This window comes from Setaria italica, chromosome VII, assembly GCF_000263155.2.
Source record: "Setaria italica strain Yugu1 chromosome VII, Setaria_italica_v2.0, whole genome shotgun sequence".
NCBI lineage: Eukaryota > Viridiplantae > Streptophyta > Magnoliopsida > Poales > Poaceae > Setaria > Setaria italica.
In genome coordinates, this window is record NC_028456.1 from 29,091,764 (window position 1) to 29,117,496 (window position 25,733).

At 45.8% G+C, this 25,733-nt stretch overlaps 5 protein-coding genes across 5 annotated transcripts; 3 read left to right on the forward strand and 2 right to left on the reverse strand.

Annotated features, from left to right (window-relative positions):
• Positions 1 to 1,544: 1,544 nt before the first annotated feature.
• Positions 1,545 to 5,273, forward strand: LOC101756572 (pectin acetylesterase 7). The gene is made up of 12 exons (XM_012847544.2): positions 1,545 to 1,906; positions 2,005 to 2,087; positions 2,198 to 2,324; positions 2,931 to 3,010; positions 3,087 to 3,176; positions 3,457 to 3,581; positions 3,781 to 3,841; positions 4,033 to 4,086; positions 4,164 to 4,241; positions 4,346 to 4,451; positions 4,580 to 4,728; positions 4,889 to 5,273. The coding sequence occupies exons 1-12, from the start codon at positions 1,768 to 1,770 to the stop codon at positions 4,994 to 4,996; spliced, it is 1,200 nt and encodes a 399-aa protein (XP_012702998.1). The 5' UTR covers positions 1,545 to 1,767; the 3' UTR covers positions 4,997 to 5,273.
• A 215-nt stretch (positions 5,274 to 5,488) lies between these two features.
• Positions 5,489 to 7,900, forward strand: LOC101776970 (pentatricopeptide repeat-containing protein At3g22150, chloroplastic). The gene has a single exon (XM_004976644.4). It carries the CDS (start codon positions 5,489 to 5,491, stop codon positions 7,898 to 7,900), a length of 2,412 nt encoding a protein of 803 aa, XP_004976701.1.
• Positions 7,901 to 8,488: 588 nt separating this feature from the next.
• LOC101777379 (alkylated DNA repair protein alkB homolog 8) lies at positions 8,489 to 11,099 on the reverse strand. The gene is made up of 6 exons (XM_004976645.3): positions 10,525 to 11,099; positions 10,329 to 10,415; positions 9,737 to 9,862; positions 9,278 to 9,562; positions 9,085 to 9,150; positions 8,489 to 8,888 (listed from the first exon to the last, which is right to left on the reverse strand). Exons 1-6 carry the CDS (start codon positions 10,942 to 10,944, stop codon positions 8,823 to 8,825), a joined length of 1,050 nt encoding a protein of 349 aa, XP_004976702.1. The 5' UTR covers positions 10,945 to 11,099; the 3' UTR covers positions 8,489 to 8,822.
• Positions 11,100 to 11,310: 211 nt separating this feature from the next.
• On the reverse strand, positions 11,311 to 17,727 carry LOC101777787 (serine/threonine-protein kinase minibrain). The gene is made up of 18 exons (XM_004976647.4): positions 17,007 to 17,727; positions 16,207 to 16,406; positions 15,969 to 16,122; positions 15,781 to 15,890; positions 15,622 to 15,691; positions 15,459 to 15,541; positions 15,288 to 15,369; positions 15,142 to 15,182; positions 14,861 to 14,983; positions 14,560 to 14,704; positions 14,366 to 14,465; positions 13,903 to 13,991; positions 13,601 to 13,675; positions 13,151 to 13,225; positions 12,279 to 13,045; positions 12,041 to 12,199; positions 11,673 to 11,917; positions 11,311 to 11,588 (listed from the first exon to the last, which is right to left on the reverse strand). Exons 1-18 carry the CDS (start codon positions 17,187 to 17,189, stop codon positions 11,509 to 11,511), a joined length of 2,781 nt encoding a protein of 926 aa, XP_004976704.1. The 5' UTR covers positions 17,190 to 17,727; the 3' UTR covers positions 11,311 to 11,508.
• Positions 17,728 to 21,973: 4,246 nt separating this feature from the next.
• LOC101778469 (probable protein-S-isoprenylcysteine O-methyltransferase) lies at positions 21,974 to 25,278 on the forward strand. The gene is made up of 5 exons (XM_004976648.3): positions 21,974 to 22,452; positions 23,533 to 23,776; positions 23,878 to 24,006; positions 24,177 to 24,285; positions 24,941 to 25,278. The coding sequence occupies exons 1-4, from the start codon at positions 22,233 to 22,235 to the stop codon at positions 24,265 to 24,267; spliced, it is 684 nt and encodes a 227-aa protein (XP_004976705.1). The 5' UTR covers positions 21,974 to 22,232; the 3' UTR covers positions 24,268 to 24,285; positions 24,941 to 25,278.
• The last annotated feature ends 455 nt before the right edge of the window (positions 25,279 to 25,733 follow it).

A 25,733-nucleotide genomic window follows, 5' to 3' on the forward strand; every position in this document is an offset into this window, starting at 1 on the left:
ATATGGCTAAACAAAAAATTGCAAATCTAGATCTATACTGCCGTTTGAAATGGCGGAAGCAGACTACCGCTAGTTGGACTAGGGATACTTCCCTACTTTAAGCAGTATGAACTCGGATTGAGATAAATTTATATAAAAATTGTAGATCTTGATGAGGTATGCAGCTTTTTAGTTCAAACTTTCTTATTTAGTATCATCTTGGTGCTCAAATAATCGACACAAGTTGCATATCTAAAATTTAGATCTGAAACTTGTGTCGATTATTTGAGCATAAAGATGGCACCAAATGAAAATAGTTTGAACTACAAAGTTGTAAATCCCTTCGAGAGCTACAATTTGTATTAAACTTATCTCTATCCGAGTTCATATGAATTAGTTATGATTTTTTGAATATGTGATCTAAAATTTGAATTTTAGATCTAAAACTTGTATCGATTATTTGAGCATCAAGATGATGCCAAATGAAAAAAGTTTGAACTACAAAGTTGTAAATCTTATCGGGATCTACAATTTTCGTATAACGCTTATCTCCATCTGAGTTCATGAATTAGTTATGCATTTTTGAAAGTGTACTGCCCAGAGGAGAAAAGTTACTGTCGGTTCAACTGGTGGTAGTTTGCTTCCGCCATTTGAAGATTTGCAATTTTTTTGTTTGGTCATATATTTTTGCAAAATATTTAAAATAAAAAATAAAAAAACTCGCGAGTCTGCGACTTTGCTCAAACGCGTCCCAGTCTTCTCTTCATGTCATGTCATCATAGATCATCATTGTGTGATTGCCTCTACCCTTTTCGCCTCTTTGTTCTCGAAACCATGGAGAGCATCTTAATTGGACCGTGTCGTCTCTCTCAATGGATCGAATTGTCTCATGTCAAACCGGAGATCATGGGGATTCTGGTGGGCAGAAACCATTTTCCGAAGATCAGGTGGGCAGAAATGAGAAACCTCAGCCTCAGGCAAGCAGTGCAAGCGCATGTTGGTCTGTGGAGAGGACAGAGCGTTTGGTCTTTGGCTTTGGATTCTACCTCGCCACAAGACACAAAGCTAGCAGCTGTCTCTTCACGTGAGCAACGCCTCCCTTCTTTCTCTACACTGACTTCACTCCAACCCCGGCCCTACTCTACTTGGATGCGGTACTCTCGCATGATCGCACCCGATGATGCAGAGCACGGTGCGAGGAGGTGCTGATTGCTAGTTTGCTACTGTATGCTGCAGTGGCTCACTCACTGACGGTCATGTTTCTGCATCGCTCGAGTGCATGACGAACGAAACCTGTAGCTGTGCAATGTGCATTGCTCAAGTGCACGAAGCACGATCCTGCAGTGATTTGGTCCTGACGCCCAAAGAATCTATGCACCATGCGAACCTGCACAGGTTGGTGTGGTAGATCGATAGCTGGGAGGCATTAAAGCTGGAGGATGACGACGACGCCTCCCTGCAATCTTGCAGGTTTCTACTGCTGCAGCGCTGCTTTAACAGCCATCCACATATACCTTGCTTGACGCCAGGCCACCGGCATTGTCGGCACCCTCCTCGGCTCCCTGGTTCCTCCCTCCCTCCCTCCCTCATCCTCACACTGACCGTTGCTATTTATGCCACTCCCCCAGAGGCGGTGAAAGCAACGAGCGCCAGCCAGCGTCTCTCCCTGAGGCCGCGCGCAGCCAGTGCTTGCGCTCTCTGCTTCTCTCTCGCACCACTCCTTCCCCCCCTGTTCTGCTCTTCCCTTTGCGCGCCCAGGGAGGAAAGATCTTGCTCTCGTCTCGCGGAATGGCGGTGTCCCGGGCAAGGCTGGCCCGTGCGGCGGCGGCGGCGGTGCTGGGCTTCGTCGTGGCGGCGGTGTTAGCTGAAGCCGGGCCGGCGGACGTGGAGATGGTGTTCCTGAAGAACGCGGTGGCCAAGGGAGCAGGTGCGTGCTCTCTGCCTCTACACTCTGCATTTGCAGCTTCTGTCCTGCCTTGCCGTCTTGTCCACGGACCATGGCTGACGCTGGGGTTTGTCGTGCAGTGTGCTTGGATGGGAGCCCCCCAGTCTACCACTTCTCTCCCGGCTCTGGTTCTGGCGCCAACAACTGGGTGGTTCACATGGAGGTACGTACGCGATTAAGCTCATGTTCTTCGAATCTGCGTATTTCTGTCGATCCAACGTTTTAGGGAGGAACGAATGGACTCAATTTTGTTCATCTCTTTGGAACGGAAAGGGAGGAGGGTGGTGCAGGAATCCTGATGAGTGTGCGGTCCGGAAGGGCAACTTCAGGGGCTCCTCGAAGTTCATGAGGCCACTCTCGTTTTCAGGGATATTAGGCGGCAGCCAAAAATCCAACCCCGGTATGTCATTCGCTGTTTGCCCCTTGAACCATTCCTTAAACTTCGATCGAGAAAAGAAATGCAGTGACATTTGCATTTGAAAAAAAGGATAATTGTAGGGATTTAAAAAAAATCTGCTGGAAGTGTGCTATTAATGTAGCGCTAGAACTCTTGTTTGATATTTATATTAAGGGCAGTGTTTGGATACCAGGTGCTGAAATTTAGCACGTGTCACATTGGATGTTCGGATGCTAATTAGAAGGACTAAGCATGAGCTAATTATAAAACTAATTGCAGAACTCCGCGAGATGAATCTATTAAGGCTAACTAATCCATCATTAGCAAATGGTTACTGTAGCACCACATTGTCAAATCATGGACTAATTAGGCTTAATAGATTCGTCTCGCGAATTAGACTCCATCTGTGCAATTAATTTTATAATTAGCCTATGTTTAATACTCTAATTAGTATCAAACATCCGATGCGACAAGTGCTAAAGTGCACGTGGGAGCCCTAATTAAAATTCTGGCATTTCCTTACATGTGCATGGCGCTCTTGTTGCTAATGTTGTTGTGATATATGCTGTCGTACTCATATGATGCAGCAATATCTTGTGATGCGTGCAGATTTCTACAACTGGAATAGAGTGAAGATCAGATACTGTGATGGTTCATCATTTACTGGTGACGTTGAGGCCGTGGAAACTGTATGTCTTGGACTTTGTGGATTGTGCGATCAGTTCTGCAGGAAAAGTTGATATTAATACCGTGTTTTGAATTTAGGCGAAGAATCTCTACTACAGAGGTTTCAGAGTTTGGCGTGCCATCATCGATGATCTACTAACTGTGAGGGGGATGAACAAGGCGCAAAATGTATGTTCAATGCTGGATACTAGCATTCAGTTTCATTAAAACAAAAATAATAATATGGTTATGGATGCCTGATAATCCGCTCTCCACGACAGTGGGATAGTATCCAGAATTGGCATAATAATGTTTTGTTATCGAATAGTTCATTCCAACTATTAGTAACATAAATTGAACGAACACAACTGTTGCCACTTATGATTTTCATCCTGATAAATGTTTCTTTACTTCCAGAACAATGCTTATTGCTCCTAAAAAATGAGCTATTGCATCATACATATTACAGGCCCTTCTTTCTGGATGTTCAGCTGGAGGTCTAGCAGCAATACTGCATTGTGACAGATTCCATGATCTGTTTCCAGCGACGACAAAGGTCAAGTGCTTTTCTGATGCTGGATATTTTGTCGATGGGTGAGTACTACTGCACTTTTGGTGCTGAATCGGCGAACTTTCAGTATACAACTAGACACCATGCTAGTTACCATGTTTAATTTTCTCTTGGTTGTCTTATAACTTATTATTCACACCTACAGAATCAGTCCAACATATTAATATCTTGACAGATTAAATTTTTCAGTAGAATGAGAACTTTTTTTTTTTGTAATTGCAGGAAGGATATCTCTGGCAATTATTATGCCAGATCAATTTATAAGAATGTCGTGAATCTACATGTACGTTTCTTTCTGACTATAGAGTAAATCTAATGGCTTCCAACTACTGATTTTCATAATTAAGTACTATTGTCCAAAGAGAATTAGTAGAAGGTGAAAGAAAACTTTCTCCATCAGTTCTGCAGAGTGAGCAAGTGAAAACTTTCTTTCATGCAAGTTTGAAGCCTAATAATTTTTCGAATATCTTTCAGGGATCAACCAAAAATTTACCAGCTTCATGTACCTCAAAGCAATCACCTGAGCTGGTCAGTTTTGTTCAGTTACATCGTCTGGACAAAGCATACCTCTGTCGCATTCAAACTAACTTTCAAAACAAATGCAGTGTATGTTCCCACAGTATGTAGTTCCAACATTGCGCACACCACTGTTCATACTTAATGCAGCATATGATTCATGGCAGGTATTTTCCATATCTTCCGCATTGCGGACTGTTTAAGACAAATTCTGTCAACTAATCTTAGCTTAGTGAACAAATTAACTAGTTTGCGCTTGCATTTCCTACAGATCAAGAACGTCCTAGCACCTAGTCCAGCTGATCCTAAGAAGACCTGGGCCCAATGCAAACTTGATATTAAGAACTGCTCCCCCAGCCAACTCGTAACCTTGCAAAGTAAGCATTTCATTTTTTTTTTCAATTCGGGCTCGCTGTTTCAGCTTCTTGGATTAATTTTCACGAACCACTTACTGTGGTCAATTTACTAACTTTGCGTATATGGTTCGCTTGATTCTTTGGCACAGATTTTAGGACAGACTTTCTGGCAGCGCTTCCTAAACCTGCAGGGCAGTCTCCATCTCTAGGCATGTTCATCGACTCATGCAATGCTCACTGCCAATCTGGGGCCCAGGATACATGGCTGGCCGATGGTTCTCCCTTGGTTAATAAGACGGTAGGTCTTAACCCTGCGTCAGTTACGCGTTATACCGAACAATTTCCATTGTTTTTTCAGATTTCAGACATAAGTAGTAGAAGTAGTCGATAAATCCAGAAAAAAAAATTAAACCAGTTCAGAAGTACCTTACTTGTGATGTGTTTCTGCCTTTCCGCAGCAAATTGGCAAAGCGGTGGGAGACTGGTACTACGATAGGGAGGTCTCCCGGAGGATTGATTGCCCGTATCCCTGCAACCCAACTTGCAAGAACCGTGAGGATGACTGATGAATGAACTGTTAAGTAGCTAAGTTAATACAGATGTGTCCTTTTTCGGGAAAAAAATACTGCTCTGTCATGCCAATGAAACAATAAGGGAATAAGGGATCACAGCACGCCCATAGTAATAGGTGGAATACTAGAGGTGATTTCTCTATAGCCGATTTCTTACCCAGTGCATTATGTGATTTTGTGGATGATGAATGTAAACACGGCCAAAAAGGCTTCATGGATGGCTGTTTGCCTCTTCTGAGGATAAATAAAGAGAAAAAAAAAGGTCTTGTAACATATATTGATCGTGATACTCGCCACTTCGCCAGGGAAAGCTTACCAAATAAGGAAAGCGTATTTGGCGAAGACGCTTGTAGACTGTAGAGCCTATTCGTCAGTGGCTCACTCGCTGCTCGGCCGGGCCCGGCTCGAAGTAGCAGAAGGGGATGAGGCGATGAGCCGGGAGCTGCTGCCACTGCGAGGGGACTCACCGCGACGCGCCACCGTCCCATGTCTCCTCCTCCTCCCCGCTGCGCCGTCTCGCTCCCTCTCGCCCCCACCAATGTCTCCGCCACCAGCACCGGCGGCGGCGGGGGCGGGGGCGGGAAGAAGGCGGCGCAGCCGCACCCGACGGCGTCGCAGGTGCGGCGGCTGTGCAAGCAGGGCCAGCTCGACCGCGCGCGGCGGCTGCTGCTGGACTCCCTCCCGCGCCCGCCGCCGACGCTGCTCTGCAACGCGCTCCTCATCGCCTACGTGGCCCGCGCGCTCCCGGACCACGCGCTGCGCCTCTACGCGCTCCTCAACCACGCCGCGCGGCCCGCGCCGCGCTCCGACCACTACACCTACTCCTGCGCGCTCACCGCCTGCGCACGCGCCCGCCGCCTCCGCCTCGGGAAATCCGTCCACGCGCACCTCCTCCGCCGCGCGCGCGCGCTGCCCGACACCGCGGTGCTCCGCAACTCGCTCCTCAACCTCTACGCCTCCTGCGTGCGGTTCCGCGGCGGCAGCGGCGGCGTCGACGTCGTCCGCAGGCTGTTCGACGCGATGCCCAAGCGGAACGCCGTCTCGTGGAACACCCTTTTCGGCTGGTACGTCAAGACCGGGCGTCCCCAGGAAGCCTTGGAGTTGTTCGCGTGTATGCTGGAGGACGGCGTCAAGCCCACGCCGGTCAGCTTCGTCAATGTCTTCCCTGCGGTGGCCAGTGGCGATCCCAATTGGTCGTTTGCTCTCTACGGGCTGCTTCTGAAGCATGGGGTGGAATATGTCAATGATCTCTTCGTTGTCAGTTCGGCTATTGTGATGTTTTCTGAGCTCGGGGATGTGCAGTCAGCTTGGAAGGTATTTGAGCACACTGCCAAGAAGAACACTGAGGTTTGGAACACGATGATCAATGGATATGTGCAGAATGGAAAGTTTGCTGAAGCCATGGATCTCTTCATCCGGTTACTAGGGTCTAAAGAGGTTCCATTGGATGTCGTGACCTTCTTGTCAGCTCTCACGGCGGCATCACAGTCCCAGGATGGCAGGCTGGGTCAACAGCTGCATGGCTACTTGATCAAAGGAATGCACGGCAAGTTGCCTGTGATACTTGGTAATGCACTTGTTGTGATGTACTCGAGATGTGGCAGTGTCCAAACTGCATTTGAGCTTTTTGACCGCTTACCAGAGAAGGATGTTGTTTCTTGGAACACCATGGTAACTGCTTTTGTGCAGAATGATTTTGACTTGGAAGGCCTGTTGCTCGTTTATCAGATGCAAAAATCAGGTTTTGCTGCTGATTCAGTGACATTGACTGCAGTTCTCTCTGCTGCATCAAATACAGGAGACCTTCAGATTGGTAAACAAGCCCATGGTTATCTCATAAGGCATGGCATTGAGGGTGAGGGCCTGGAGAGCTATCTGATAGACATGTATGCCAAATCTTGTCGCATAGAAATAGCTCAAAGAGTGTTTGATGGTTATGGTAATGTCACAAGAGATGAAGTCACCTGGAATGCCATGATAGCAGGGTACACACAGAGTGGGCAGCCTGAGCAAGCAATCTTGGCATTCCGTGCAATGCTTGAGGCAGGTCTTGAACCTACTTCAGTGACACTTGCCTCAGTGCTCCCTGCATGTGATCCTCTTGGAGGAGGCGTCTGTGCAGGGAAGCAGATCCATTGTTTTGCTGTGCGCCGTTGTTTGGACTCCAATGTCTTTGTAGGTACAGCTCTTGTTGACATGTACTCCAAGTGCGGCGAGATTTCTACTGCAGAAGATGTCTTTGCTAGCATGACTGAGAAGAGCACTGTCTCCTATACAATAATGATTTCTGGTCTTGGTCAGCATGGTATTGGCGAAAGAGCAGTGTCCCTTTTCTACTCAATGCGAGAGAAGGGGTTAAAACCTGATGCTGTAACCTTCTTGGCAGCGATTTCAGCATGTAACTACTCTGGACTGGTGGACGAAGGACTTGTTCTGTACAGGACAATGGAAGCATTTGGGGTTGCACCTACTCCTCAACATCATTGCTGCGTTGTGGATTTGTTAGCTAAAGCAGGCAGAGTGGATGAAGCTTATGAGTTTGTGGAGGGGTTGGGAGAGGAGGGCAACTTCATCTCCATTTGGGGATCACTGCTTGCATCCTGCAAAGCGCAGGGCAAGCAGGAGCTGGCAAATTTGGTGACAGAGAGACTGCTCCGTGTTGAGAAGAAGTATGGTCATGCTGGCTACAAAGTTCTGTTGTCACACATTTTTGCTGCTGAGAGTAACTGGAGTAGTGCTGATAGCCTGAGGAAGGAGATGAGATTGAGAGGGTTGAGGAAGATGGCAGGTTCTAGTTGGATTAAAGTGGAAGACGCAGCCTTACAAAACTACCCCAAAAATGACCATGTATACTCCATGCTGCATGGTGTTGATTACGGCAGGGACAAAATCATCTAAAAGTTTCAGTCCTGTGGCAGTGGAAAGCTTGCTGATCTGGTGTTTGGACATTTATGTGACGTGATGAGCACTCGGTTATGTTCAGCAAATCAGCATTAACATGTTGGCCAAATTGGTGCACTGGACATTTGAATATATCCCCTCGCATAATTAACTCCCAGATTACGACTGAACAGTGGAAATGCCCTGGAGGGTGGACTGCGATGCCCTGGATGCAGCCGTGCAGGTAGGATACATCCAAGTTGGATGTGGTCGTGTTGCAAGCCGTGGTGGGCAGCCAGTGCTTGCAGGCTACTCAATACTCGTGTGATGAACAGCCAAGGTATAGCCTCTTACAGATTTTAGCCCCAAACGCCTGACATGTATGGTGAAGTGTACAGTAATCTGTTCATATCTAAAGATGGACACAGAGCATTCCTGTAATTACTCAAACGAAGATGAAAGTCACCAAATAACAATTTTTTGGTTTGTTCTAGGTTTGCATCTCCTTATGTGCATCTATTAGACTTGAGGCATTTCTCAAATAAAGCTCAACGCCTATACATTCCTGAGATCATTAAACTAAGGAACCAAATGATGAAACTGGACTAACATCGAGAAAAGTTTCCTGATAGTGAAGACGAATTCCATGAAGCTCAATAGTAACATAAACAATACTTGTCTTTATCAGGCAACATAATGACACACAATCTAACCTCAAAATGAGCCTACTACAAGGTTCTGAAGTTACAAGCGAATGAGTCGCTGCATCAATTCTGTATCTGTTGGTTGCTCAAGCACCTAATTCTTCATATGACTTTGATCGGTGGGTACCCTCACCAGTTTGATTGGGTCAAAGTTCAAACAACCTACCAGTAGTCTGTCTTGAGACTTGCCAACAGTTGTAGCAGCAAGCAGGTTTAAATCTATTAGCCTTTCCAGATTAACATCTCATGCTATGAGAATCACAAAATTGATTGTATTCACAGTCACAAGGACCCATCCTCACCTGTAATTGCCACCCAGAATAAATGAAATGAGTAGAACAGGAGGAGCATTGTGGCTCTTATGAGTGAGTAAATCTAGAAGGCCAGTGGCAAACCCAAAATCCAATGATGAAGCAAACGGATAGCATGCCACACTATTGGTAAACTGTTCGGTTAACTCAATCAAGCATGCCGTGAAATGAATGAAGGAGAACAAACCTTTCGAAAAGTAAAAGAAACCCGCCTTGAACTCCTTTTGATGACTTGACCACCCACGTCATCGATCTAAAAAGAAAACATGGCACAAACATTAGTTTACTCTGCAGCGTTGTTATGTAATATAGTTGAATTAGTGCATTGTTAATAATATAGAGAAGAAGCAAAACAATGCATAGGGTTGGACATTACGTACTTTATGATGCGGTATATAGTGATGCCAGGCATATCGGCCTTCTCCTGACATCAGTAGCATTGATCGAGGAGGTAGGAAAATGGCTTTCCTTGTGCACTCTGGTTCTTGACTGATATCTTCATCAGCTCTGTTGAGCACAATTGGAGCACGCCAACTGCCTTTAGGATATTTCCTGAACTCCATGATGCAAGGTCCAGCCAAAGAAAGGCTGAAAATCATTTCCTCAAATGCTGAGTGTGTGTCTATATGTGGAGACAAACCTACACCACAAGGATATTCGTTTACCTGTGAACACATGAACAATTTAATGCATTATTTCATTTAAAAATCTAATGTTGCTACTGACAGACAGCTAAGGTCTCAAATTCAAATTACATCATGGACCAAGGCAAGAATAAGAACTCTATACGCCACCTTCAGCAAAGGAATAGATAGAACAGTTGGTGTATACGCACTTACTGTCAATTGATCAACTAATCCGGTAGTACAGTTCTTCACACCAGGAAAGGAAGCGATCTTCTCAAGGACTATTGAAACAAAAGCCGGTAATTCACCCAAGAACTGCTTCGAATCAACATTCCTTGTCTGTAGATATCAAATACACTTTTTCATCATAAAGTTGAGGTAGTCTTCAGCTAAAAGAAATGGTGCAGAAGTTATAAAGTTAATAAAGCTTGGTCACACTACACAAACCTTTGCTAATTGTTATCTACATGCACCAGAAGTGAAATCAAACTGCATTTTATATTTTTATTACAATGTGAAACTTCAGGACTTGATTAGGTCCAAGAACATTATGAAGGATCATAAACTCAACACCAATGCTACACAGCATAAAAACTACAGGCCAATGTGTTTCACACTTTTGAGTCTAACCTTTTTGTTGGCAGCATAAATGAAGAATGATCATACTCTTTTAACAAAATAATAACATCGGACACTTCTGGTAATGAGTAGTCTAATTCAATTACCGATGATGTAAGAACACAAGACAGCCAAATGGAGCAGAAAAAATTGCATCACCCCGAGATACTTACAAGATCAAACTTACATCATACAGAAACTCATAACCGTAATGCTGAACTCGTCTCTTCGCCAAATTTTTCCATGGCCTGCTATCAACAGCTGCAAGTAGCTCCTGCAAAAAGAAGCAAAACACATAGTACCACCCAGCACAGAGAAAGCAGGGCCATTTAGCAGGCGCTCAAACTTCGACAACAAAAAGGCATGACAGACAATTGGCCAACCTGTTCCTCAGTGGCAGTCACGAACTCCTCAACCATGTAAATCCCGGGGATCCCCAGCTCCGACGCCGAGAGAGACACTAGCAGCGAGCCACCAGGGAGAGCCTTCGGCTTCACGGGCACCGAGTACCGTATGTGCAGCACGCGCCCCGCAAGGCGGTCGCAGGGGCGTCCGTGGAGCGCGGCCATAGCAGCCTCCGCGGCGGCGGGCTCGTGGAACCGGACGATGACGCGGGCGCCGCTGCTGTCGGCGGCCTGGACCTCCGCGACCTCCCCGAAGGCGCCGAACGCCGCGCGGACGGCGGCATCGGTCACCCCAACCGCGGGTCCGCAGTTGGCCACGTACAGGACGGCGCTGGGGGGCAGAGGGGCGGTGTCCTCGGCAGGCGGGCGTGGACGTGTGTACCCAGACTTCGTCGCCATCTCTAAGAACTTGCGGCGACGGGGCGCACGGCTTTGGCGGCGATCCCGGCCGCCGCCGGCGAAAGGGGTGTAGCGAGTCGGCTGCGCGTTCGACAGTCCTGCGGGCCGGCGCTCGTGGAAACTGAAAACACCGTGTGCTGCGCGATGTGGGTGGGCTCGTGGCATAACGATCGTTCAATCACCAAGCAAAGCCCAATGCGCAATGACTGGGCCGAACTGTCAGACGTGCAAAGCCTGTCCTCGACGGATTGCAATTTGCATCGCTTTGCGAGCCCACGGAATCGTTGGTCAACATGTTACACAGCACATCTGATTTCAATGCGGAACTTCTACATACCATCAATACGATAACAATAAATACAATAATCAGAACACGCAAAGAATGCTATAATCATCGATCATATATTGTATATACGGAGTCTTGTCTTAGCAAAGGATCAGATGGAGGAATGGAATCCAACAACATCGGGAAAACAACCAACAGCTAGAAACATCGAAACTCCAATCTCGCAAGTACAAATAATTTATGCCTGCAATGAATCAATGCCATTCCTCCGATCCACGCTAAAAGATGCTCCCATAATCTTTTCTTGCAAGAGATGGCGGCAGCCCGCTCGATGTAAACGAGTGCCCTCCTGTTCCACCTGCAGATTTGAGATTACTGTTAATATTCTTGAAGGACATGATTCTTTACTTGCTAATAAAGAGAAAGAAGTGGACATTATTACCCCAGGGCACTCCTTCGCCCATGCCGTAAGTACTGGGCCACACAGGCTGCCCACTGTGATGGCTCCCCATCAGCCGCATTGGACCAGAAGTTGGCTGATTGTATCGCTGCTGAAGAATTGGCTGTCCAGGACGAGGACGGAGACTTTGCTGAGGATAACTTGGAGGGTTGTAACCGCCATAGTTGACGGGAACACTGGAATGAGAACTCCCTCCTTGATAGGAGGCACGAAATAATTGATCTCCTCTGTAACCAAAAAGGGTAATGCATATTTGCAGTCTAACAAAGAAAAGCAAAAAGGGAGGCAAGCTCAAAATATTCTGACTGGTCAAGGAAAACAAGGAGCACGAATCGGTTAGGTGGCAATACCTTTGGTTTGTTGGTACAGGGTTAGATGTTGCAAAGACATGGCCTTGGAAATTGGCTGATCTAATAGATCCACTCGCTTGACGAGTTGCATCTTCAAGGTGGAGACTGCTACTTAGATCAGCTGACAATGAACTATCTTCTTGCAATAATGACTCGTCACTATGAAATGGAACAGTGGATATATTAATATTACCTTTTGCAAGTTTACAAGAATCAACTTGAGTATGCTTTTCCATACCTATAATTAGGGTCCCAATCAGCAGGATCAAGTGCTGATGAAGCTGATGTATTTGGTGAGAAGTCAAATGAGTTGGAAGGAGCCTGCGAATGGAGGGCCTGCGAAGGCCCGTGACTAGACGAGGCATCCAAGGAAAAACCACTTCTTGAACTTATTTGTGGTCTCCAACTAGAATGACCAGAACTGGGTCCTGCATTCTGAGAGTGGCCTGTATGTCCTCGAACATAACCATCAGGATGACTAAAACTGACACCATCTCCGTATCGCACTTGTCCATGCTGAGATACATAATCATGTGGCGGCATTGGCACGTTCCTCCTCATGTTATACGGGCCTGCCGTAGCAGCTTTTCCCAATGGAGAACCATGAATGCTTCCACTTGCAGGAGAACCAGAACCATGCTTCCCAGTAGAATTAGCTGGGATTTGCATCTGGTAGTTTGGTGGGGTAAACTGCGATGGACTGGCTCCCAGAGACATAGGTCCTAGACTACCAGGGCTTAATCTAATACCTCTATCATGTGGGAGACGGGGTCTTAGTCTAATATCTGGACTAGAGCCAATTTGTGTAAATCCAGAAGAACCTAAGGGTGAGTAATACATATTGCTAGTATTAACATCACCAATGCTTCCATAGCTGTTAGCAAAACCAGCATTACCAGTATAGCTACCATGGCTACCGAAGCTTCCATAACTACTCCCATAAGAAAAGGGCATCTTTGGAGGATAGGCATTATTCAGAGGTAGGCATCTGTTCACACTTCCAACCTAGAAAAGTTTAAAATATAGGGCACAATGGTTTAGAAAAGACTCCGCATAATTATTACTTCTAAAGCTCAACTCAGAAGCAGGAAAAGGGAGAATAGCTATCACCTGCGGGGAAAGACCTGAATGTAGCCAGTGGCCACCTCCGGGATTGTGATCAATTGCTGCAGCACGAGCAACAGGCTGAAATACAAATGAAAGACAACAAATTATGGACAGGAACTGGAGATTGGTATCTTGATCAACATGCATGAAAAATAGTTTTTTGGATAAAATTAGACGGTGTAGGTGTGCCCACCATGCAGGGAAAATAATCATGAGCATAATTATATAGATAAAATGCTGACATATTTGATTTGTTTCTTAAATAGTGCATGGATGTGATTAATATGAACTTCAAATCAAGGGGGGCTGATCACCTTTAACTAGGGAACCCACAATTTCTTCATCGCAAAATAGTTTCAAGAAACAATGTCCATATGCTTCCTATTATTATCAAGTTTCCAAGGTAGCTATTTTTGCAAAGAAAAAAAAATAAGAAAATAGGGCCATACTCACAATTCTTGCAGTCTCAGGTACAGGCTCATATGGACCGGTGAACGGTTCGCCGGTTATGAAAGGATGAAATAGAGCCTGAAATTGGTTCCAGTAGCAGAAATCAAGTTAATTCCAGATGACAAAAATAAGTTATTCAAAATATGAATTACTTCATAATGGAAAAGTTGTAATTGTGTAGAAAATGTAATACATGCAAAATCAATATAAATTTATAATACCACTAGGCCAATAGGATGAATTATCTTGACAGGCCCTAAACATGAGAATGCAACATGGAATTGTGCCAGTAGCAGTAGCCATACCTGCACCGGTGACCATCGCTTATTTGGATCAAATTCAAGAAGCCCCTTCAAGAAATCAACTAATGCCAAACGATCTGTTTTTTCTGTCTCTGAATCAAAATGCAAGACCTGAGAACATAATATCAAACTTGCAAGCTTTATTGTAAGAACTCTCATTTGCATATTGAGGAGACCAGCTCAAAAATGTCAAACATGAATTCAAGCATGCATTTCTAACTTTAATTATCTTCTATAATCATACAAAAGAATGACATGAAAGAAAAAGATGCTTTTAGCAAAGGGAGGAAGTACACAACTTAAGAAGACACCAACATCATTGTTCACTAAATAATAGAAGAAACATGAATACAGCAAAGCACTAAAATTACAGTGACTTGGCTGAAACTAACAAAGAGTAAATATGCTATGCCAAGACAGCAAGGGGCCAAAATGTAACCTAGAGACTGAAAATAAATAAACAAACCTGTCAGTTCTGAATTGTTCCAAGGATAGGTATAAATGAGTCTGTCAAGCTTTAGCCGTGGGAAGTACCACTTTCCTACCTTTGGCCTCTTGGATTCTCTCTGTATTTAGAAAAGATAGTAAGGCAGTACATAATGAACAGATATAAAATAAAAAGATCCAGGGTTATTTTAGGTGAAATCACGAGACACTTACAGCTTCAACCTCTTCTTCACTTAAAAATCTGTATGCACTAGAAATACCATCATGTGCCTCACTGCCAGGAAAAATACTACCGACATGCTTAAAAAATCTTCCAGTGTTTTTAGCTTCTCTTAGCAGGTCATCTGGTGGTTGCCCCCTAAAAATATGCCACCAGGTGATTTAAATTCGTAGCTGAACATCGGACCTAAATAATGACATTTGACTACATGGGACTCAATAAAACTTTAACATGCAGCCATGTTGCGTGCAAAATGCAGAGTTGGGTGAGAAAACTATAGATAAAGAAACTTGCCCAAGAATCGTAGTCATTCGCTGAAGCACGTCATATTCTGACGCTCCAGGAAATAGTGGCAAACCAATAAATAGTTCAGCAACTATGCAACCGAAAGACCACATGTCAATCGCAGTTGTATATCTGGTAAGTGTTAAGGTTCAGGCAAGCTACTTGAAAATGAACCAAGGAACATGCCTTAAAGGAAGCATTTCATTGAAAAAGTATATTAGAATTAACAAAAGTCACCAAGAAGCTTAAAGTGAATGAAATGAAACAACTTCCCATGCTATATAGGATACGGATAGCCAAGGAGAACCTCCGGAGACCTGTAATAGCGGCTCTAAAAAAATGGAAGAAAAGAACCAATGTCTTATTTTTCAATTAACCAACAATTACTTAAATAAGAAATTAAGAAATGATGTCACAGAAGTTCCAAAAAGAAAACCTGGATATATGAGTAAACCGTTTTACCCTCCAGGCATGCTGATCCAAAATCAATAACTTTCACTGCTGCAGCGGTTGCGACACTGTAAATTCATCTTAGACTGTCAAGCTAAAAGTATTCTTTAAAATAGTGGACCAAAACCTAAAAATGGAAAACCCAATGCTACCTCACCTGGGGGCCAAGAGAATATTTTCTGGTTTTAGATCACAATGAATTATGCCAGCATCTCGCATCACAACCATGGCATCCAATATCTAAAAGCATAAACAAACAAAATTTAGTAACAAAGAAGTACTAAATTGGCATTCATACAATAAAATAACAGATATATCACCTGTTTTGAGAAGGCCCGCACATATTTCACTTTCAGACCTCTTAAGTGGTTCCTTTTCAGTAGTTCATACCTGAAATGAGAGTTTAAAGTGCAGTTCGAACAAAAAACTAATCAATGGACAAAGCTATTGGGTAAAAAGCTTTTACAAGATCAGCTTACAGGTTTTGCCCAAGCATTTCGAAGGCTATGCACAGGTGATTTTGAAATGAGAGATAATCGAGCATACGGACAATGTTATGCTTATCATCAGGATCAAATTTCTGGTTTAACTGCAAATACATCCACAATTGTAATGGTGAGTCACCACACATACTGAGTGAAATGAAGTTCCTAATGGACTATCATACCGTTCTTAACAGTGAAACCTCCATGATAGCTTGATGGTAAAATGCAGGCTGGTTTTTTATCACCTTCACAGCAACATAGTCATTAGTTTCTGTGTCCCAGCATTTGACAACTTGACCAAACGTTCCCTGGCCAAGCATTTCCTTGACGATAAACCTGAGTCCCAAAATAACAAGGTACATTTCAATACTATGAAACAGGCGAATATGGCACATTGAATGCAAGTCGTAGAAGAGTAACCTTCGGTTTGACATCTTATTAACCAATTCTAGGTTGACATACAATATGAGGTCCCAATTTGCATTGTCAAGTCCATCGTTGTGGGCAGGGATAGAAGGACTGGTGAGAAAGCGTTTTGGGATGTTCTCATCTGAGTACTTAAATGTAGGATCACACTGTTGATATGTCTGAATGATGCCTGCTGTTAATCTTGCAACAAACTGCATGGTAAAAAGAGTTAGCCAACAACAGAACATCAGAGTTTCAATGGGCTTGAGGAGTGAGGATCATATCATACGAAAAGAGGAATTGCAACAAGAGGGCAGAACATTAGTGTACATACACATAATAAGGAAGAAAACTCATCAAACAGAAACCCATAAAGATGTTTTGTGGAGTATGATGTTGGATTGGTCTACCTCAAACACTCATCGAATTTGGAAAGAGCAGAACTACCCAAAACATTCCTGAGCTAAACAGTAGCAAGGAATATGCTAAAGCAACTAGAGGCAAAGGACTATATCCCAAAGCATTCTTATTAGATGCTAAAAGGTATCTAAGCATTGGAATTCTTTTGCTCTCAAATTGAGACCACCCTGTGATTGTACAAAATGAGACATACAGTTTAATTTGGCACCACAGCAGCACAAGAGTTCACCAACAAACCAGAAAACACTACCATCTTCCATGAAATTCTCAGTCTAAACCAGTCAGCAGCACAAAGAAGAAGGAATTCAGCTACACCAGTATCCTACTTCCTTGCAATTCCATGAATTCGATAACCGAAGCAACAGAGCAAGGGGAAGGAGACCAAGCCGTACCGGTTTCCGCCTGACGCCATGAAGGCTGCTGACGCGGGAAGCAGCCCCATTGCCCGAGGCCGACGGGGTCGCCTCCTGCGACCGCCCAGACGCGGTGGCCGCCGCAAAACGGCGGAACGCCGTGGCCTCGCTGGGCGCCCACGGCGGAGCCGCGTCCTCCTGCCTGCCGCCACTCTCCTCCATAACCAACCAGCTCCTCCTCAGCTCTCACTGGCGCTCGGGGAGATCTCCTGCCCGCCGCGCAGCACCCCGCCCACCACCACCTCCAATCGCGACGATCACAGCGTCCGCTGGAGCAGCCAAGCAGCCGCCGGAGGAATCCAGCTCCATCCCTATGCTGCTGCGGCGGCGGCTGCCATCCCAATGCTCCCCGATCCGACTCCTCCCCTCTCCTCCGGCGGGTGCGATGGGGTCAATCGGAATTGGGGACGGCCAAGCCGGCGGGGGCGGATAACGACTACAGGTTGGACTGGCCTGGACGCCGGATTCAGGGGGATCCCTTCGCAGGGTTAGGGATTTGGGATTGGGGGGAGGAACGCGGCGGCGTTGGGGGAGGATGGGCGAGCGAATCAACCACAATCGCAGCAGGGGCCAATCCCAATCCCCTTCCTCGATTTCTTCGGTTTCTTCCTTCCTCGCCTCTCTCTCCGCCCGTATTTCCTCCTCCCCCTCTCTTTCCTTGCGGGAAAGATATACTTCCAGATTTAATTAGCTGCGAACCCGATTTGATAAATAATTAGCGAGGTGATAATACGAGCTAGCCGCGCCTAAAATACCTAGAAAGTGCCTTATTTTATTCCTGCTGACCGCGCCGTTCTCTCGCCTGTGTACCTGTACCCATGTGCCGTGCCGATGTGTCCCTCCATCTCTGCGGGTGGACCCGGGCGAATCTGCGGTCAGGGACGGCGACGAGCCCGTGGGCGATCCAACGGCGGGCGGGGCGCGAGCGCGAGCTGGGAAACGGCGGGGGATGGGTGGCCCCCGCGTGTCATGGGCGTGGAGCTCACGTGACGGAGGGTGGCGCCCGAGGGCCACGTAGAGCTGCGTGGAGCCCGCGTGCCATTGACGTGCGCGGTAGGGGATGCCACCGTTGCCGCCTGCCTGCGCGCGCTCTCCCGGGAAACTGACCAGGTGCGGTGCACCGGCAAACACGTCTAGGAGAAAGCTTTCTCGATGGTGTCTATCCGTCTATTTCAGCACATGGCAATGATGAGTGACGCAACACGCTAGAAACAAAACAGGGCAACTGGCGTGCCACCGGATAAAAAATATTATTCGGTGGTTGATAAACTGGCTGATAAGATGAAGCGAACAGAGGCTTTAAGTTGCATCCTGCGAGGACGCTGCTGCAGCCGGTAGGTGACAGTGTGCTCCTCTCTCCTTCGTCTTTTGACAGTGCGCATGTGTTAGACGAGATGAAAATAACGAGCAGTGAATTTTTTGTGTCCGCCTGCGTGCCTGAGGTTGTCATTAACAGCTCAGTAACAATTCGAGAAGAGCGTTTGTCGGCGGAGCGTGACACGAAACCGGGGGTCTAGGGTCCGCATTTAGCAATCCTAATACAACGACTATTATTGAGAAGAAAAGAAAACAAATACAACAAACGGAGAAGGGCCTGCAGTGGTAGAAGCAAGGTGAGAGCTGTGAGCCTTGCGGTTTTGTAGCGGCTCTCGAGAGCATGGTGATGGCAGCAAGGCGAGCATGTATGAAGCTGCGCGACCGCAAGGCCAGCACAGATCGATGCCAGCATCAATGCGCTAGGCCAACACCAAGCTAGCCAATGCAACATGTATCCTTTTTCTTTAAGAACAGTGTAGGATATTTAACTTGCAAAAGATTATATTTGTTTTGGGATGGATTAGAAGGAACAATTAGCAATAGGGTTTGATTATTGTAACACCCCGTCCTCCAAAGCCGCACCGCCCAGCCCTTCCGAGGGGCGGGCACGCGTACACATAGCACCCTGCTTACACTTTCGTCCTCGCTTCGTGTAAAAGGGTTAACCCGAAGGTGCTATGGCTGGTTGACGAAGGCTTATAAGTTGCCTCCACCCTTGCTAAACTAGCAATGTGGTACTAAACATGCGCACCTGCGCTAATGGGCCACACTGGGCCAACCAAATTGGGCCGGGTGTCACAATTATGCTAGATGGATCGTCCGGCAGGCAACATTATATGCGAGGAAGAAAGCCAATAGAAGTGCTTAATCGGTCGAAGACTAAAGAGAGATGTGTGACTGAGTTGAACATGCTTGCATGCAAGCAGTCAGACAAATCAGAGGCATACAGGCATGCAGCAGATATGCGCTGGTCATTGGGTGCTTCAAAATTTCTCAGGAGGAAGGGGGCCATAACCCTCTACGGTCATAACGTAGCTCCGCCAATGCCCGTAGCTGCTTATCCTGATCCTTAGTCCATGCTTCCATGCATCGTCCTCTTTGGGCGGCGGAACAGTTCGTCGATTTGCCGCTTCATAATCATGGATGCATGGTTGGTATTGCAAGTACATGTTATCAGTCTGGCCACTCGAATATAAAAGGCACGTTTGGTTCTGCTGGCTCGTCTCGCTTTGCTTTGCTCGCGCAAAAATCGAAGCATATCATTGTGTTTGGTTTCCTAGCCATATTATTTGGGGACTCATGCAAGCAAGATTTTCCTTCCTAAAGTGACTGAGCCAAGAAAAAAAAAACGCTCTTCGCGGCTGGCTAGACGAAGCTCGCCTGGCAAAGCAAGCCTATAGGCAAGGCTGCCTCCACAATCAAACTTACCAAAAAATTTCATTCTCATATCACTAGGTCAGAGGATAACCCCATGCTGAGCGCTAATATGTTTGCCCATTATACATTTGCACCAAAAGAAAAAATTGGCATCGTAACTCAAATTTTTAGTTACTAGTAAAAGAACCCGTGCGTTGCTACGGCGAAATTGGCACGCGATGTTTTTTATCGTGTCGTGTAGTGCACCACATTTTTCCCGATCCGACCAGGCCCCGACCCCTACCCATGGCTGCGCTGCCCATGGCACACCACTGCCGCAGGCCCCACTTCGCTTTGCTTCTGCCATCCGGTTAGCCCTGCGCCTACCCTCTACCTCTCTAATCCTCGCCACCGGCTCTTCGGGATCCAGGTCGGACCCGTGATGTAGTGGCCTGTTAGCTTTCCACCGTTCGAAGTGGGCAGTGATCGCTGCTCTGTGAAGCCAGCCTCACGTTGTTCATGCCACTTCAGGACCAATGAAGCCCCCACTTCAGGTCCAGCGAAGCCTGAGCTTTCACTTGGGCTGCACAAGCCATTACAACTTGGAATGGGCAGGGCCAGCAAGGGCACACCACAGACTTAACCTCAGAGTCCGTACCAAACATCCACACCACCTTAATGCCCCCACTTGGGTTACAAGCCCGCGCAACCGAGCTCGGCGAGGATGGCTCGCGAGGACGAACATTTAAGCTGGTGCGGCGCTGTTTTGGATGGCGAGGTGGTACTAATCTAAGGAATAGGAAAATTATAGGTGATCATATACTGGGAAATTTTTCTCTCCGTTCCGGGATGGGCCACCGCTTTTTCTATTTTGAAAAATAAAAAATAGGGGAGGCTCTTCGTTGCTGTGCAAGTCTCGATAGCTTGCAAGCTTCTTGCTTCCCCTACTCGCGTTGCACGGTTCACTTTCACGCATCAGCTCATCTACGGCATGGCTAATCATGAACGCCTCAATGATGGTCCGGTCAAAAGACCGTGTGTTTAATTACTGAGCACGGATCGCTGTGCCGGTTAGCATCAATCGGTATAGAGTATAATAACAGCACGTCGTCGTCACCGAACGCGGCACGACTTTCTGTTAGCACTAAACAATGCTCCCCAAACCTCCGCCCCTCGCTGCCACGGCCGCGCTGCAGGGTCCTTCCCCATGCCTAGCTACGCGCTGCCAGAGTCGACCGAGCCCGCGCCTGCGTTCCCGCCCGCCGAGCTCCGCGCTCCTCGACGGGCACCACCTCAGGGAGCAGGACTGGGTGTTCCGCGTCATGGTTGTTTTTTTCTCGGGTAGAAAATTCTACCTTATCCTATCCGTTTCTCCCTTTCCTGGACCCGTACATCTCTATCCTCCGCCGCGCAACCCGTGGCTCTGCTCGTCCCTGCCGCTACGCCCGCGCCCTCGCCGTTCTTCTCTATCCCTGCCTGCTGCGCAGCTCTTCTGCGACCCTGCTCTAGTCGCGCCGTGCTGCGCCCCCACCGTTCTTCTCCGTCGCCATGCCGCATCTCTGCCCGCCTGCATCTCGGCTGCGCGCTCCGCCGGACCTCGCCGTCGAGCAGCGCGGGGCAGCGGTGCGCCCCCCACTCCGGCCGCCGGGGCACTCAATCCCCTCCGTCGCCTCTGTTTTAAGAAAGGAGAAGCGTTTTCCCCTTTAACCCCCTCCCTTCCCTCCTTTTTTCACCCAAGGCCCCTCTCTCTTCAAAATTGGACTGCAGGTTGATTACTGAAAATTTGAAAGGCTTTTTCGTAAAATGACCATGACGGTTGAAGGATTGAAAGAAACATCCTCTCTTTAATATTAGGTATAGATTTGTCACAACAAAGTAGACGGCATCATATTTCATGAAAGTATACACATTTTACCGGGGAATACCAAATCAATGTATTAAGTATTTTATGATGGATATAATAAATTTGATTTGATTTCTATAGATGTTAGTGAATTTCCATATGAACTCGGTCAAAAATAGAGAAATTTGACATAAACAAACTAAACTAACTAATATTTTAGAATGAGAAATATCCATTAAACCTTATATATGCTGCATCTATTTATGTATTTGTATCTATAAATTTATGCAACTTATGAATTGGAATGTGTTATTTGGCGAATTATTCTGCCTTTTACTTGCAAAAAAAACTTGAGTCCATGGCAATTGCTGGTTGTCTACATGACCATCATTCAACCTTTTTTCTCTTTAGGCCCACAATGGAGAGTCCGGTCCAGCCAATGCTTGGGCACCAGCCCGCACCCAGACTGCAATTCTCGGGTGAGGGAAGGGGCGCCGGGAACCTCTCGCCTTCGCTGGCGCCGCCGGCTCTCAGCACCAGCAGCACCGGAACGCGGCGGCGGCCACCCGCGCGGCACGCCGCCGCTGCCGCGGTACGAGGAGCCCAAACGCCGGCACCAGCTTCGCTTTTCCCGTACAGGCGCGTTGCGAAAAGCTCCCCCGCATGCCTTTGGTCTGAAAAGCCTCCGTATGCGGCATCCCCTGCTCGGCACATCTCTCGGCGAAGCATCTCCTCCTGGAGCTAGAGAACCCCAGAGCCCTAGCGCAAGCCTCGGGCTCCAGATCCCGGCTCTAGCCATGTCGGCCTGGAGGCAAGCGTGGCAGTTCGCGGCCGCGCTGGTCTTCTTCCACGGCTCCGAGTACGTGCTCGCCGCCGCTTTCCACGGCCGCCGGAACGTCACCGCCACATGTGAGTGCGCCATGACTCGATCTCTCTTGTGATTCGAGCGTAATTTGGACTGTGCTCGTGAAATTTACTAGATTTGAAAGTGGTGTGTCGAGTCATCGAGTGATTCCTAAATCGCAACTCAGTTTCATTACTAGTCTAGCGATCCACTGGGTTGAAGCAAACCTGCGCGAGTAGGATGCGCCAATTGAACTGTGCTCGTGAAATTTACTAGAATTTGAAAGTGTCAATGAGCGATTACTTAATTTTGCAGCTCAGTTCCGTTACCAGATTCTAGCGCTTCACTGAGTAGTTGAAGCAAATCCCTGTGCCAATATGTCTCGGCAATTTCTCGCTTGGCTTTGAACTGACCTTTTGTTGTATGTATTCTGTTTAATTTGACATAAACAAGCTACCAAGTGTTAATGTGTTATACCCTAGTGAGTTCAGAAAATGAGGAATATTTCGCAATGGGCCAGGATTTGTTTAAAGCACAAAAATGGGCAAGTATGATCTAAGCGCATCAATGTAGTGGGTTTTCACAAATGAAACCATTAAATGTGTTTAATTGTATAAATTGAATAGTTAATGTTAACTGGGCTTCAGCAGCTTGCATTCGTCCAGCTCATGTAGTATGGGATCACACCATAGTTTCCTTCAAAAACAGGGAGTAGGATAAAACAGACATTCATGGTTCTCATTTCAAAACACTATGACATCAGAAATAATTCCTGAAAAAGAACTTTAGCATGACGCTGCTTTTGTTTTAAACTGCCCATCGCATAAATCCCGGTTCCTTCGGCGATGAATATAGGAAGAGTTCTCAAAGTTTTGCTGGTCTTTTGTGGACAAATTGTCCAACCCTCCTAAAACGGAGGATGAATCGATGTATTTAAATTATTTAAATAACATGGCCAGAACCACTGATTTGCAATTGGTCACTGATCAAACAGCATATGAAAAGGCATCAGGCACACCTATGTTGATACTGGCGATTGTTAGTTCTTCTTTTTGTCCTTAATTCTTACAATTGAGATTGGACTTTACATTATCCTAACTTTATTTTTGGCAGTGTTATTAGTAATAAAGTTACTTCTTGCGCAGCACTTCTTATCAGCAAGCAGTATGTATTGGCAATGAGCTTCGCAATGCTGGAACATCTGACAGAAATCCTTATCTTCCCGGAAATAAAGGAGTACTGGTTTATCAGTAATATTGGCCTTCTAATGGTGCTTATCGGTGAAATTGTCCGTAAAGTTGCTGTTGTGACAGCTGGGCGTGCCTTCACGCATGTTATAAGAATTTATCATGAAGATCAGCATCAGTTGGTTACCCATGGGGTGTATAGGTAAAAGATTCCTTTTTTCAAGATATCCGACATTATTGTGTTACTTTGCACTATGAATATTTGACTGTTTCATTTGCTAAATATCCTGCTTAACGATACAGGTTTATGCGCCATCCTGGGTATTCTGGTTTTCTTATATGGGCAGTAGGAACCCAGGTTATGCTCTGTAATCCAGTATCAACAGTTGCATTCATTTTGGTGCTGTGGCGATTCTTTTCAAAACGGATACCGTATCCTGCTGAAACTTGTGTTTCCCTTGCTTATGTTCTAGGCTCTCTGTCTTGATTATCGACCTTTTCAACCTTCTAATTGTTTTCACCATCTGCTGAATATGAACATCTTCATGAAAAGAGTAAAATCAGTCCCCCTTTTTTCCATGTGATTCCTTCACTCAGAGCAGGTATGAAGAATTTTTCTTGAGGCAATTCTTTGGCTCTGAATACGAAGAATATGCGCGGAGAGTGCACTCTGGCTTACCATTTATTAAGTGAGAGCATCACACTTGCAAAGTATGTGCCTGAATCATTGACTTTTAAGTTTTCATTTGATACCATGTGCTTCAAATTTAAGATCTAACTAATTGTTGTATCACATCTCTTTAGTAGTCAAACCTCAAGGTAGTGCATATAGCACTGGTGAATACACGCTTTCTCTCATATAAGAAAGAAAAGTTGAACAATTAACATGTCATAGTTCTGTTGTTTTTCTTAGAATAACACGAGCAATTTTTTGTGGTTTTTGAGTCCTTACCCATAATCATGGCTATGTTTGTGCGCAATAACTTCTCACAACTATATTTTCACATTTAGAGTGTTTTTTTGCAATGTTTCTGAAAGCATGTAGTTCATGACCGAACCTAGGCTTGTGGATTGATATCTCTCAATTTCAGTTTGCACTTGGCTTCTGTAGCAGAGACAGCTCATAATTTGTTTTCTACATTTATGGTTACTCTGAAGAAAAATATTTACATGATCCACTTGTAAGATCTCAAATAAAGTAATATTCAAATGAGTGTGCCATGATCTGCACTTCAGACCTTCAGTAAACATGTGTTACAGTCTTTGTGTGGTGGCCATTAGCAAAATATTTTTTTTCTTGTTCTTCTTTAAATGGACGTGAATCTGGGAACATGATATTGATATGTATGCTTGATTTTTGGTATAGGTGTGCTGCCTCTTGCTGTTGTCACATTGATATGTCAAAGTAAAGCATCAAACAATATGAAATCAAGAGATAACAAAGAAAGGAGCCATGAGATGGATCTCATACAATACAAGACAAATCAGAAATTTATAGTCTGTAGTCAAACAGATGAGTCATTCATCAGCTCATAGATCTTGTGCAAATTTTGAGCTGTAACTCAAGCTTTTTTTCACCTTCATAGTGATGTTCACTCACAGCTACAACTTGTGGAAGCTCCCGCTTCATTAGATTTGAGCTGGACAGTTTAAGGTAATGTTTACAATTTGTTGTTATTAACACCACTTTGTCTTGTGTGCGAAGCATATACTTCGAATGTGCTGCTTATCTTTGGACCGACATGTTGAAGAAACTTCCATAGAATCTGAAAATGCTGCAGTTTTTTCCCTGTGGTACACAGGCACACAGCTAAGTCGAACAATGTAAATTAGCCAATGTTAAAGCCTAGGAATGTGAACAATCTGGAAAAGTGCCTTATTCAGCCAATAGAAACCCTTGGAAGTTGCCTGGCTATTGGAAGAATCCTATTCTCTCAAGCGGTTGCAGGAAGTCAACAGCAGGAACCTGGCAAGGCCGCGCGCAAGGCTTGGACGCTTGGTTTGGTCGGAAAGCACCCGTGCAACGTGCATCCATCCTACCAGTCGGTCCACACTGAGCCACAATGTTTGAGCTGACGCCTGATCCAAGTTTGTGTATAGCTAAAATTCGAATGGATTTGTTCTAATTGCACATAAACTTCAGCACATTCTTTTAGCCT